Below are 14,056 nucleotides of genomic sequence, written 5' to 3' on the forward strand. Positions count from 1 at the left end.
TACAAAAAAAGGTGAAGTATCTATAGTGGAAAGAATAAAAAGCTTTTCAATTCCCTTTTCTGCAAAATTACACTCTGAATACTACCTTGTACACACAAGAATGCACCTCTCAGTAGAAAACAAATCCAGTGCAAAATACTTTTAAACCCACATACTATCAGAATGCAATGGAAGTAAATTCACATTTGAAGAGAGCCATCACATTTTATTTTTCTCTTCAGCATCAAGATTACTGCACAAAAACAGTCTTTTTTCCCACAAGCATGAATACTTTACAGCCTTAGTGATTCTAAATGCAATGTTGTGAGTTTCCAACATTTGTTATTGCTCAAGCACACCACATAAAACACAGCAGTTCATACAAATGAAATGTGTTTATCTGATCAGCTGAATTCTTTCCTTCTTGTGCATCAACCGCAATAATGATTTTGCTGCACCAGTGAAGCTTTGTGATTCTGTGGTGACCAATTCTGACTTATGATGACGATGATGATGATGTGTGAAAAGAAATTACAATCCCAGTAATAGCCCATGTGGGCTGACTTTGCAGGACCAACAGGACAAAAAATGCAATGAAACCTTTCTCACTCAAGCAAGCTCACTATACTCTGATTACATTCTCAAAATGCAAAAATAGACTATCTGTTGAGAACTGTGCTGTATTCCTTACAGACCTAGATCTCAGAGCAGAATCACACTTCAAGTAAGTTCACAGTTGCATAATAAAAAAAGTCCCAAGATCTTTTGGCTAATTTGTGGTTTTATTGCCCAGGCAGAGCTCTAGTAGTAGGCTAACTCAACCTAACGCAATTCACTTAACCCAAAAGTCACACTGCTCCACTGGAGCAGCTAAGATAGAATTCAGGTTTAAACAGTGGCCTGAGACTACAAAAAAAAAAAATTATTAAAACAGAATTAAATTTTAAAAACCTCACAATCACACGTTAACTCTATTGCATAGACTCCAATTGAGACACAGAAAGAAAACACCTGACAGCCCTGAGAGCACTAGTTAGTATTTTTTCAAAATGATGAAACAAACAATAGCTTTTTATGAGCACCAATGTGGCATTTCTCTATTTCTGTCTAAGCCCTGACTACAGAACACTTAGTTGCAACTCCACCACCAATCCTAACACCTGAAACATCCAAAAGCTCAGGCCGGTATCAACACTGCATTCAGATGACTGTGCTACTTCTTTCAAAACACGATGGGATTCTATCAAATCGGTGTGGCAGAGTGACTACCACATCAGCTCAGTTAAAACAAACTTCAGTTATTGTTTTTACTTTTAATCAGTATTATTCAATATAAATATAAAAGTTGGACCAAGTTACATGGAAAATGTGGCTCCACAGATGCAATTCATGGGATCAGAAATGTTTTTATGATTCATTTTTCACAGCATTGAAGTTTTCATGAATGGTGAGGCAAAAGGCTAGGACAGCTGGCCACAGTCAGTAATGACAATCCTTTTAGAGGTTTTTCCACTCTTGGAACCAAAGCTTTCAATTTTTTTCACGACATCCATTCCTTCCTTTACATACCCAAAAACAACATGTTTTCCATCTAGCCTGTAAAACAAACACACAAAGGGAGTTTTACTTAAAATATCATAAAGACTGAACCAAACCGAGCTCAGTGAAGGAATGTCAGCAGATCTTCATAGCTCTCACATGCTTATCAAGTCTATGGCAAAGGCACAACTGCTCTACAAGTGAAATACTTATAGCTCTGGACTTAGAAGCATTCTGAGGGACAGCTGTTTTGTCACACCCACAGACCCTCCTCCCTCAAGTAGCACATAACCATTTATTTTCCATTGTAAGACAAGTAATTTGGAAATTAAAAAACAAATAAACAAACTAATCCCAGACAAACACACACAAAAACACCCCAACCAAAACCCATCAAACCAACCAAAAAATACCCCAATCAAACCACAAACAAACAAACAAAACCTTAAGAAAACCAAACTATGCAGATTCAGGCATCAATTTATCTGGTTAATATGCAGGGCTAAGAACCTACCAGTCAGTTTTTGCAGTGCAGATGAAGAACTGAGATCCATTTGTATTGGGTCCTGCATTGGCCATTGAAAGAACACCTAGAACAGCAGCAGCAGCTTATTAGTTGGGCATAACACGTACACAATGGAGAAGACAATTCTCCTCTGCACATCTGGATTAAGATGGACAGATAGAAGATGTGATGGCCCATACTGACTTGCCTTTGACTATTCCCTCCAGCCCAGCCTCCCTTCTTTCCACAGCAAGCACGTTAGTAATATACTTCATTGTACACATTCTGAATGTGATTAACATCAGCTAACCTCTACTGTGGTTCAACAGCAGCAGTAGTTTACTGTGATGAGGAAGTAATAATCCAGAAAAAGAGACTATAGAATTGAATCAGATGTCCTTATGTATGTCTTTTCCTTTACTTTTTTCTGGATTTGAGCTTAAAAGGATGTGCCTATGTTAGTTAGTAAGTAAGAAATCCCAAATCACTTTGTTTCAATGTTGAGTTAGATGATTACTGGAGAAGTGAAGTCTATGACTTTACGGTATGAAAGAGGACAATAAAAGCAATAATTTCACCTTTGCAGAACTTGTAAGTCAAATGCAAAAACCATAAAAATATCTTATTCTGCAGTCCCTTTTACAGCAAGAGCAAGAGTGGCAATGTCACCTGTCACAGGCTGACTTACAGGGTCAGTCCTACTTTGTCAGTCTAAGTCTACACAAATATGCTCATGCCAGGGACCACGCATTGTTAAACTTCTGGATATTTCTCTAACTAGCAAGTGTCCCTCCCATCTTATTTTTTTTTAATACATCTTCATAAAAAATGTTTCATTACAGGTGATAGTCAGCTGAAGGTAGAAAAAGTATGTTTATTTACCAGGTCCTATGTGCTTAAGTATGAAATTTTCATCTGGAAATCTACTGCCATAAATGGATTTTCCACCAGTTCCATTATGATTTGTGAAGTCACCACCCTGAAACAGAAATTGCTATTAACTTTACTAGCACACAAGCATTACTTTACATCAGAAATTATGCTATTGAAAGTATACTCATTCCAATTTAAAAGAAATAAAATGAGCAAATTGTCTTCAGGTTAAGAATGAGTATGGTCACATGAGGATTTAAACCCATGTAACCAGATGAAGGTACAATCAAGCTAAAAGTAAATTTCTGCTCCAGATATTGCTGATATTCTCCAACTGACATCCATAACTGCAACAACCACCTTTCTGTGTTGCCAGCCTCGCTCCCAAATGTGATGCAATAAATGGTAGTAGTAATTTTCAGAAACATCTCAAATGCCTCAAAACAAAGTCACTCAAAATCATTACCATAGGTAAGACATCAAAACTTCTCTCTTTCTCTCTCTGTTCCAACAGGTATAAACACTGGTCAGGATCTCCAATATTACTATTTGCTACTTCTAGGTCTTATTGTTTGTGTTACACTTCAGCTACTTTAGACTTCCCTCAGCTACACTCTGCTTGCTGAGATAGATGTGACCATCTGTCTTGGGTTAGACATACAAAACCCAAAAAAAATCCCCAGCAACTCATAAGAGTGGCTACTAAACACTGCTCCCAGCAATCTGCAATCTCCTCTCTCAGAAGAGACATCACAAAGAACTTACACCTAACAAGTATTTCACGTCATGTTCATCTTCCCATTCTCTCCTTGAGTAATCTGTTATAGGTGGTGCTACAGCTACTCCTACATAGGCCCAGAGGTATGCTCTACAGGCTGCATGCCACGTGGAGGCATCTGAATTGTCAAGTCCTAGGTATGATGACCTCAATTAGGCTATACCAATTGCCTGAATCATATTAACATTCTATTTCAACATGTGGAAAGGCCTCTACTGTCCCCTCTCACTTTAAAAGATTTGAAACCTATGACTGTATTTCCACTTCAGTAATAACTTCCAAGTAATTCCTACATATCAAATCATCATATCACCATATCATGGAGTCTCCTCATTTTGTGGTGGTTTTTTTTTTTTTTTGTGGTGACAAAAAAGGCAGGTAAGAACAGACTTACACAGAACTTCACAAATTAGTGGCAGCACTAAAGTAGGATTTCTGTTTTTCTTATATTTACGTATTTCTGACCCCAGTAGAACTTCTAAACTTTTTCCCTTTGTAAGCATCACAAAACCTTACTTTCCACGTCAAAGGCAAGAAAATATGTACTTTACAGCACACTTGTCCCCTTTCTCTTCTTAGAAATAGGTCATAAAATTATGGCCTCTTGTTTTGACAGCTGTGTTCTTCACTTACAATAAAAAAATTCAGGCAGGACAACCATCACAGTCATCAGTTAATAAATAAAGCAGTTTACTACAACCTTCACCTCACATTTTTTTTACAGATTCATCGTTTAAATCAAAACAAAATCCATTTCCAGTGTGTCATAGAATCATAGAATAGTTAGGGTTGGAAAGAACCTTAAGATCATCTAGTTCCAATCCCCTGCCATGGGCAGGGACACCTCACACTAAACCATGCCACCCAAGGCTCTGTCCAACCTGGCCCTGAACACCACCAGGGATGGAGCATTCACAACCTCCCTGGGCAACCCATTCCAGTGCCTCACCACCCTCTCAGTAAAGAATTTCTTCCTTATATCCAATCTAAGCTTCCCCTGTTTAAGTTTGAACCCGTTACCCCTTGTCCTGTCACTACAGTCCCTGATGAAGAGTCCATCCCCAGCATCCTTGTAGGCCCCCTTAAAACACTGGAAGGCTGCTATGAGGTCTCCATGCAGCCTTCTCTTCTCCCAAAGATCGACCCCAACCAACCCTTTTGGTTCCCTCCTCCCCTCCATATTAGGCAGATGTTCAGAAAAAAAAAAAAAAAAAATAGTATTTTTCTGAAAAACACATGTTCTGTTGTGGACAGACTATTCTACTAGGAATAAAGGACATGGTGTTTTCTTAGTTCGCTCAGAACACAAGGTTGATTGTCATTCTACCCACAAATACTTCCTCCAAGCAAGTGTCATTTTGCTACGCACACCCCACACTAAAGTACACTGCTATACAAGAGCAGAAAGACTTAAGACAGTCCACGCATAACTTATGTATTTGTACAAAAGAGGTGCTAAGCAGGAGCCATAGCAAAAAAAAAATTATTCAGAGATGTAAGGCACACTGCCACTTCTTTATTCTGTAGTTAGCAAAGGTTAGAACAGAACCATTTAGAACATTCCTAATCTAACTGGTTCTAATAATATATAAATAACTTGCAGATAAATTTAATAGCAAAGGAAACAAAAAGCATTACCTGACACATAAAGGAAGGAATCACTCTGTGAAAAGTGGATCCTTTATACCCAAATCCTTTTTCACCAGTACAAAGAGCTCTAAAGTTTTCTGTGAAAACAAAGCATAAAATATTATGTTGCCATATATGATATATAATGTAATCAAACACACCTAGATTCACTATGTCCCAAGTTTATACACTGCAGAGGTTTTACAATATCTTTCAGGTGGTATTATTAGTTGTTTCCATTCTTTAAAAGCCAACTCTGTTATAACACTGAGAAAACAAAACTTGTTTGGCCTCAGTACAGGGTACAAACACCATCCTTTTCCATCTCCATTTTATTTTGCTGTTACATCTTAACTCCACAAACACACTCCACTCCCAAATCCACCACTCTGGAGTCAAAGGTTTCATTTTATGACTTTTATGCCTGTGTTCTCTACAGTAATTTGAAGATGATGGGGTTTTGGTTGGTTGGTTGGTTTGATTTGGTTTACTGTTGGAGTTTTTTTTAAGGATATTGACCTATCAGGAACTGAAAGAAAAGTACAAGTTTTTCAGATCCACTAAATAAGCAGATGATGAAGGAAGCATGTGATAAAACACAAAAATGTTGTAACATAGAACAGTTAGGGTTGGAAAGGACGTTAAGATCATCTAGTTCCAAACCCCCTGCCATGGGCAGGGACACCTCACACTAAACCATGCCACCCAAGGCCTCATCCAGCCTGGCCTTGAACACATGAGTGCACTAATCAGCTAGTGACAAAACCCTATACAGGCTTTGAAATCTTCAAAAGACATCATCCCTTTGGTTTACCCTTTCCAATTCGATCTGATTTCCATGCAAACTAATGTATTTTTAAACACATTCACCACTGACAATCCAACATATGGACTGCACCATCTTGGTGCAAATTAGAAAATGAAACTATCTGGTACAACAAGAAATTATAACTCCTCACTAGCACTGTTCTAACAAAGTTCAGATCATACTTCTCTACTTAACAAATGGGGATGGAACATGGAAAGAGTTTCCAAAAGGTAAAAGAATATTCTTTTTCCTGCAAATCACAGTCTAAATCTTAAATATTTAAGTATGAAAATCTGGAGGTGCTGCCTTACCTGCTGTCTTTGGAACCACATCAGCTTTCAGCTGTTAAAGAAAGACAAATTAGTAAGTCAGCTTTGTCATACATACACAGAAAAACTTCTACATGGGAGGCTGGTACAACTGAGCCCTCTTCCCAAACTGATAAGCCAGCTGAAATCACAAGCCAGCCAAAATTCCAGTAACAGCTTAAGACATTGCTAGTAATTAAAAGTATGCCCTCAATGCAGCTTTTGGCTGGTTAACACAAAGAGCAACTTGAGCAGTGTCTAATGAACTTCATGGATCACACAACAATTTAGCAATAATGAAGAAGAATCTTTAACAGTGGAACCCAGGGATTGGATCATAGCCAGCTTGGATACAACTGGAGAGTCTCCTCAGCACAGGCCCACCTGTAGAAATCTGAAGAAAAGCAAAGGAAAAAGAAGAGCAGAAACCGTGTATCATATACCATACACATACCTTTGTTACCAACAAAAAAAATCTGATTTTGATTAGTATGCATCTTTTTAACAATCTTAAAAATGTAGAATATTACAATTGATCCAACAGCGGCCGTACCACGTCAGACCAAAGTTTTATCTAGTCACACATCCTGACAGTAACCAGCAGCAAACTCCTAGAAACAGTATGGCTGTGGAAAGAATCAACGTTCCTTCCTCAGGATACTCTCCTTGGATGCCTGTAATTTGCAGCTGAATCTAAGCACAGCTTTGCCAAATATTCAAGGCTTTGATGCTGCAATGCATTCAGATTTTCTGTAAACTGGGCAAACAAAAAATCTTTAAACATGGAAATTAGATACTGCAACAAGCAATACAGTAACATCAATGCTATTGTTTTCTCATACAATCCAGCTATTTACTAAATCTCATTGACAAATAAGAAACTTGCACAATTTTACCTTTGACTCCTTCAAGTCCTACCTCCTGAGAACAGGACAGCTGCTAGTATCCAATTAATTTATATGCTGACATTTTCAATGAAGAAAAATAAATTGGGCTCTGGCCGCAAGGGAACCCCTTTCGGAGAGAACCCTTATGAACTATGTTTAAAAAAATCTATTGACACAGACCCAGAGTGGGTGCTGGAGGCAGAAGGCCACAACCAATTCTCTCAGTAGGGAGCAATTTGGAAGAGCAGCATTCCCCATCTAGCGCGTGGTTCTGGAGCACAGCCCTCATTCCTTCCCATACACAACACGTTCATTCAGAGGCACGTGCCCGGCCCTAAGGATATGTGGTATACCGCAATTAAAGTCTCGGGGCTTTTGTAAGAGCAGTGTGCCGCAGTTTTCATGTTCAGGCCTTCTTTAAATGCCCGGTTATTTCAGAGACCGAATGTTTACCGACAGAGCTGGTTGCTATCTGGCTGTTGAGCTGGCTGCCAGTTCGAACAGAGCAGTGCAACCCTTTCAGGGTACACACAGCAGCAGTACCTCAGAACACTGAAAACTGAGAATCACAATCACACAGTAAGTGCCCCGAAAAAGAAAAGGGGAAAAGCAGGACGGAGCTGGAATTGTGGCCGAAGACCTCAGTGGCACGCTGCCTCCGGAGCAACCAGGCGAGCGCCCGGCCCCTCACTGACAGCGCAGAACCCAGAGCCGCGCTAGGGCTTCGGGTGCGTGGTCACTGCGGGAAGCGCTCTTGCCCCTGTCCATCCAGCGGTACCTGCGGTACTGAGCAGGTTCTTGTTCAGCGTTTCTGCTTTCACACCATGCCCCCAGGATTTCTGCCGCTGAGGCTTCTTGCCATGGCACGGCCCAATCTGCCCCTCAGCTCAGGAGCCACAGCCGCCCCGAGCACCAGACCCCACAGACCCGTTCCGCAGGGGTGACCCCAGTTATCGATACAGGAGAGCGCTACCGCGGCAAACCGAAGCCAGGCGCCCCACGCCGCTCTCTTCCAACCCCTGCCCGCCTCCCACCTGGGCGGGAGCCACCTCTGCACCATCTCCGCCCTGGAAGCGGATCCAGCAGCCCTGCGGGACCTCGACCCCCGAATCCCTCAGGCCCACACCGGCGGCAGCCACTGCCTTCCCGCGGCTCAGGAGCCGGAGCTGTTCGCCGCGGAGCCGCCGCCCCGCCGGCCTGCCCTGACCTTGCGCTCACCGCCGCCATGCCCAGGTGTCCCACCGCCCTCGGCTCCCCGGGCATCGGCCCCAGGCCGCGGGTGAGCTGCCGGCAACCCCCGCGCTCCTACCTCTAGCACGACGCGTCCCAGCGGCTGGTTGTCAGCGGACACGTCCATGTACACCACCGGGTTCGCCGAGCCGGCGGCGGCCCCGGCGCAGCCACGGGCACCGGCCGCACACATGCAGGCGAGCCCTGACGGCAGCAGCAGGTTCCCCGGCGGGCGAAGCAGGCGGCGGGCAGCGCTCAGCGCCAGCATGCCGCGGGTGGACTGGCGGGCACACACCAGCATACGCGGAACACGCGGCCGGTGCTGTCGCGGCCTTTTATGGGCTCCGCGCCGGCGCCACAGCGCCCGCTGAGGGCGGCGGGCGGCGCGAAGGGCGAAATGGCGGCGGGGGCGCTGTGGGGCAGAGCGGTTCCCTGCGAAGGGAAGCAGCCGGCGCGCTACCCCCGGCAGCGGGGCGCGGCGCCCTGCCTGGTGCGGAGGGGGGTCTGTGCCGCCTGCTCAGTGCCACCATTCAGCAGCGGTTTCGGGGCGCTGCTGGGGTGTTTGCTTGTTCCGCACGTTTCCCCCGGCTTCGAACGCCAGGGGTCGCGGGGACGGGGAGTTTCTAGCATTTCGTAATGCCAGGGGACGCCTTTGGGCTTGTCCTCTGCGGGAAAGGGAGGGCTGCTGCTATGGCTGGGTGACGGGGTGCAGGGGAGTCACGGGCTGCAACGTTACTCACCGGCAGCACCCAGCAGGGGAATCACGCCATTAGCACACGAGGAAACAGAGGCATTGCTGAGCACGTTCATGTGGTGTCACCCGGGCAGCGCAGACCCCGGGGCCCCATGACATCGTGTCGTAGCCTCACCTTGGAAACCTGCCATAGGGATCACAAAAGTGAGGAGGGGTGGTCCAGGTTAAGTAGTTTATGAAGGGAACTAGGGTTCACCTTTCATATGAAAATATTAATTTTTCTTTTTAGTTTTCCCAAGTTACTAACTTAGATCAAAATATTTAGTACATATTTTAGTAACATTCAGATATAATTTTGAAATTCTCTGCAATTGCTATCCTGATTAAGTATAAAAATTTTAGATTAAGTATAAAAACTTCCCAAAGTTTTTCAGGTTCTTAATGACACAGAATGTCTTCAGTTTGGTCGTGGTCTGTAAAGTCAAAGCTCTTCCATCAGCAGACCAGTAGCAAGACAGCTCTTCTCATAAGCCAGTATACGTTGTCTCTAGAAGAACTAGTTGGGATATTTTAGAATCTGCATACATTTGATTTCATCCAAATCATTCATGGTGCAGTTCCACCCAGCTGGGTGGTTATCAGAGAACAAGCTTTAGTTTTTTCATTGGAAACAAACAGGAACAGAAGTTCAGTTCTCCATGACAGGCCCATGCAAGTGTGCTACACCTACAGTGTTCTGCCCCACTACACCCAAAGCGAGGGACACCCACAACACCTGATGCTTTGCATTTATGATAAACCTTGCAGTTAAGGGGACACAACTGGGTCTCTGGTGAAATGAACTCTGCACATACCTGACACCCTGTCTGCTTGCGTTGCTCTTTCAGCTTCCCAGATGGAAATAGGGTTTCTATTAAAACATTTCTAAAAAGGATGCATGGTTTTATACAGATTATTTTAAGGCAGTAAGTCACCAGAATAAAGTAGCATGTACCTATGTACTGCAGGCTACTTTTCTTGAAAACTATATCCCTTGAATGTGGGAGAATAGCTCCTGAAGTGTCTCTTAAACAAACAAACTAACAAAACCACACACACACAAAAACCAAACACCCACAAGCAAAAAACACAAAACCCCAAGGGTTATTCTAGTAGTTATGGACCTGTAATTTTCACATTCCTTGTATTATAAAGTAAGTTATTCTGATGAAGGATAGAGCACCACAACCATGTAATACAATATGACAGAATCACACAAAGGCAGCCCCTACATCAAGAACAGGAAACTTTCAGTCCTGCCTAAGTTCTTTGTTGTCAAGCAGCTAAAAGTGACTTCACCAGTGACATTCACTGAATCATCCGAAAGCTGTCAGTCATGGCACTGTGTCACGGAATGGACTCAGTCGGAGATCAATGTGATCAGACAAAGCCATTTATTCTAGAAAACTAACTCTTTATATACTATTTCTTAAAGTTGTTTGCACTAACTTGGCCCATTGTGATTGGATACATATCTGTGAGGCCCTTAACAACTAACACATAATTGGTTAAGCACAGGTGTGAGAACCTGACCTTCAAAGTTTTCCAACAGTCCTCAATTTAGCAACTCAGTAAATTCCAGCTCCTTCTTATCTTGCTGGGATTCTCACTCCCAGTGCCTCGCTCCCATCCTCCTTCACCTTTTGTTGTTCCTTGGTTCATGTCGAACTCCATGTAGGCACTTGCTGATCTGGGTACGTGGCCGTTCTTTGCCAGAAAATCATCCACATCTCCCCCTTTTTCTTTTTATACAAGCCAAACACGCTTTGTAGCACTCAGTATCATTTGTTGGATACATTAAAAATACACAGCAACAAAATCAAAATCGTTAAAATGACAATAAACACCGTTAGTCCACCTTTGACTAAAGCAACCAGCCAATCTGTCAGTCCCCATTCACCTAATAAATTGTCCAGCCAAAAGGCTTGCTCATCCTCATACACCATGTGTAAGATCTTAGCATGTTTCCATATTTCTTCAACAGATGCCAATCACAGGTTGCTGGGTCTGCCATTTTTCTCCTGGATGGCTCTCTGATAACAGGGGAAGCCATCCCTCACATCAAGGTCTGGCATGGCATGTGTCCCCACCGCTCCACGCCTGCTGGGTTGCAGCCAACAGTGGAGCTAAAGGTTCTTCTTGGTGGCAAACACAGAGGCCAACCCAGTCTTGCCCTTGACTGTGGCAGCAGGCATTTGGTCAACCTCAGTTCTTGTACCTCGTTGTCAGTGCAGAGTTTCACCTGCTTCATCCAGTAACAAGTTGCTACTGTGGCAAAGCACACACAGATTTACATTACCAGAGTAACTATTACAGGTTACAACAGCATGTTGAAGATGCTGATGGCAACAAGAAACCAGCCAAAGAATTTTCTTACCAGTGGAGTTCTTCCACCCTCTTAATTTGTTCCATTACCTGCTTTATAACACTACCATTGTATTAGAATCTTTCTAGCTTTTGTCTTAGCATTTTCTAGCAGCTGCTGCAAATTTGCATGCCCTAACATCTCTTTTACAAGTAACAAATCCACACAATACAAGGTATAGTTTCTCATTAGCAACTGGCTAGTACATACAGGTGGTTTTATACACAAAATCACAGCCTCTAATAATAGCTACGTTACAAGCACACATATTCAAGTCGTTACTTTTCAGCTGCCCCCAAGTGATGTCCTGTAATCATTCTTTTTCTTTTTTTTTTTTTTTTCTTCCTCTATTTCATTCTGCTCGAGGTATTCACTGTCAGCTCCTATAACTGAGGCACTGGGTTCCTCCACTTGTCTGTCCAGCTCATGGCGAGGCTTTGCAAACTTTGCAGGCAGCTGCCATGGACCTGTAGGTAGGAGGACACAAACATACCCCCTCTCCCAGGCTATCAGCTCTTGAGAAGGAGTTGGGTTAAAGTGATTCAAAGGCATCCTGATGGAAAAAGAATGTGAAGCTACAGCTGCCTGCCTGCTTAGCAGCAGCCATAAATACCTGCCAGCAACCACACTTTCGCATTAACCCTTTCTTGCCCAAAATGTTAATCTGCTACCCATTAAAAACTTTTACACAAACCCAACAACAAAAAATACACAGAACACTGTCTGCCCTCAACACACACACACATGCATGCATGGGATCCCACAAGCAAACTCCATACAATTACAATATTTGAAATACAAAAACCAGACAATCATTATTCCCACTATACGGTCCCTCATACAGAATGTGGCGTAAGGACTCTGTGAAGACAATCAAAAAATCAGCTCCAAGCAGCATCATTGCAGTGCGAGGTGGCAGGCTCAACTTTAGCAGGCGTCCCCGCAGAGGCTCTGCCTCCCCCACATCGCATGAGTCTTGGGCTTTTACACTGACCAAAATGCACACTCATTCCGATGCAGGTGGCCAGCCTACATTGGAAGAAGTGGTCAGCAATATCCATAAAAGTCTCCAAGGGTTGATAGAAACATGGATATACTCACATTTGCCATCTTCTAGTACATGTGGATCACAGAGAGACTATCAAATGAGTTGTATATGGGGTTTCAAGTCCACAGTCCGCAACGGTACTCATATAACGTGTTCAAAAGCCTATAAGGGTTAAGACTTGTTCAATTATTTAAAGGGATTCCTAATAATGGTGCATTAAATTGCTCTATATTTTCACACACCCAACAGTTTTTCACTTGCGTATAATTAACTACCTTTTCTAACAGATCTACATAAGCATTAGCCTTAAAAGCAGTATTAGCTATCTGAAACATAAGCATGAATATTGAAAGAAAGAATACTCTATTTACACTCATGACTATGTCTATCTTCATGCTTCTAAGCAGATCGCTTGGCACACCTTCGCTTAGTCCCCTCCCAATGCTCAGGAGGAATCTGCCATTTGTATGGCACCAGTAAGGGCTTTGAACATTCAAACTGAATAACGCGTATCTGCTTCTTCTACTTCAATACCCGTCTCTGCAGCTCAAACTGTCCTTCAGAAATTCTAGGTGTGAAACCTGGCTCGTGCCTCTTCATCCAGACGATTCATTCGCCGGCAATGAGGGTGTTCTGTCTTCTTTTGGCAACGCTGGCTCCTTCCAAGGTTTCACCCATCGAGCCGGTACCCAACGTGGACCAGAGTCTGTGATTACACACATATATCCTCCACCAGTTAGTTTTACTTCCACAGGACCCTTCCAGGTACCAGTTTCCAGATCCCTATACTGGACCAGTATACCCTGAGTCTTATTCATACTATAACCTGACCCTAACGCTTGACATGTATTACAGCAGGAGGGTCACTAGAGTCTCCTACCAATTGCAAAAAGTTCATAACATACACAGCTTTCTGTATTCTTGCTGCCGGGGTAAGCCCTTCTTCCCCCGTTTTTTGTTTTTCTAACAATTGTTTCAAGGTCTGATGCGTACATTCAATAATAGCCTGACCTGTAGGAGAATGAGGAATACCAGTGATATGAGCAATACCCCAGTTATTTAAAAATTTAGACAGCATTGAAGAAGTGTAGCTAGGTGCATTATCCGTTTTAAGCTGTAAAGGTACTCCCATAACTGCGAAACAACCACGCAAATGCGTGATTACATGGTGTATGGTTTTGCCAGCCAGAGGGGTAGCCCAAACAAAGTGCGAAAAGGTGTCGATAATAACATGGACATACTTCAGTTTTCCAAAAGATGATTCATGGGTTACATCCATCTGCCAAAGTTGGAGAGGCTGGAGACCTCGAGGATTGACTCCAAGGCCTATGCTTATTGTCTGGCCCTGACAATCAGGACAAGACTGTACAATGC

General features: G+C 43.1%; 1 protein-coding gene across 1 annotated transcript; it reads right to left on the minus strand.

The window, feature by feature from the left end:
* Positions 1 to 401: 401 nt before the first annotated feature.
* PPIF (peptidylprolyl isomerase F) lies at positions 402 to 8,804 on the minus strand (the record flags this gene model as incomplete). Its single annotated transcript, XM_080621590.1, has 6 exons — positions 402 to 1,575; positions 2,033 to 2,108; positions 2,906 to 3,002; positions 5,313 to 5,401; positions 6,423 to 6,453; positions 8,616 to 8,804. 6 exons carry the CDS (start codon positions 8,802 to 8,804, stop codon positions 1,440 to 1,442), a joined length of 618 nt encoding a protein of 205 aa, XP_080477716.1. The 3' UTR covers positions 402 to 1,439.
* Between the last annotated feature and the right edge of the window lie 5,252 nt (positions 8,805 to 14,056).

This window comes from Psittacula echo, assembly GCF_963264785.1.
Source record: "Psittacula echo genome assembly, chromosome: 6".
NCBI lineage: Eukaryota > Metazoa > Chordata > Aves > Psittaciformes > Psittacidae > Psittacula > Psittacula echo.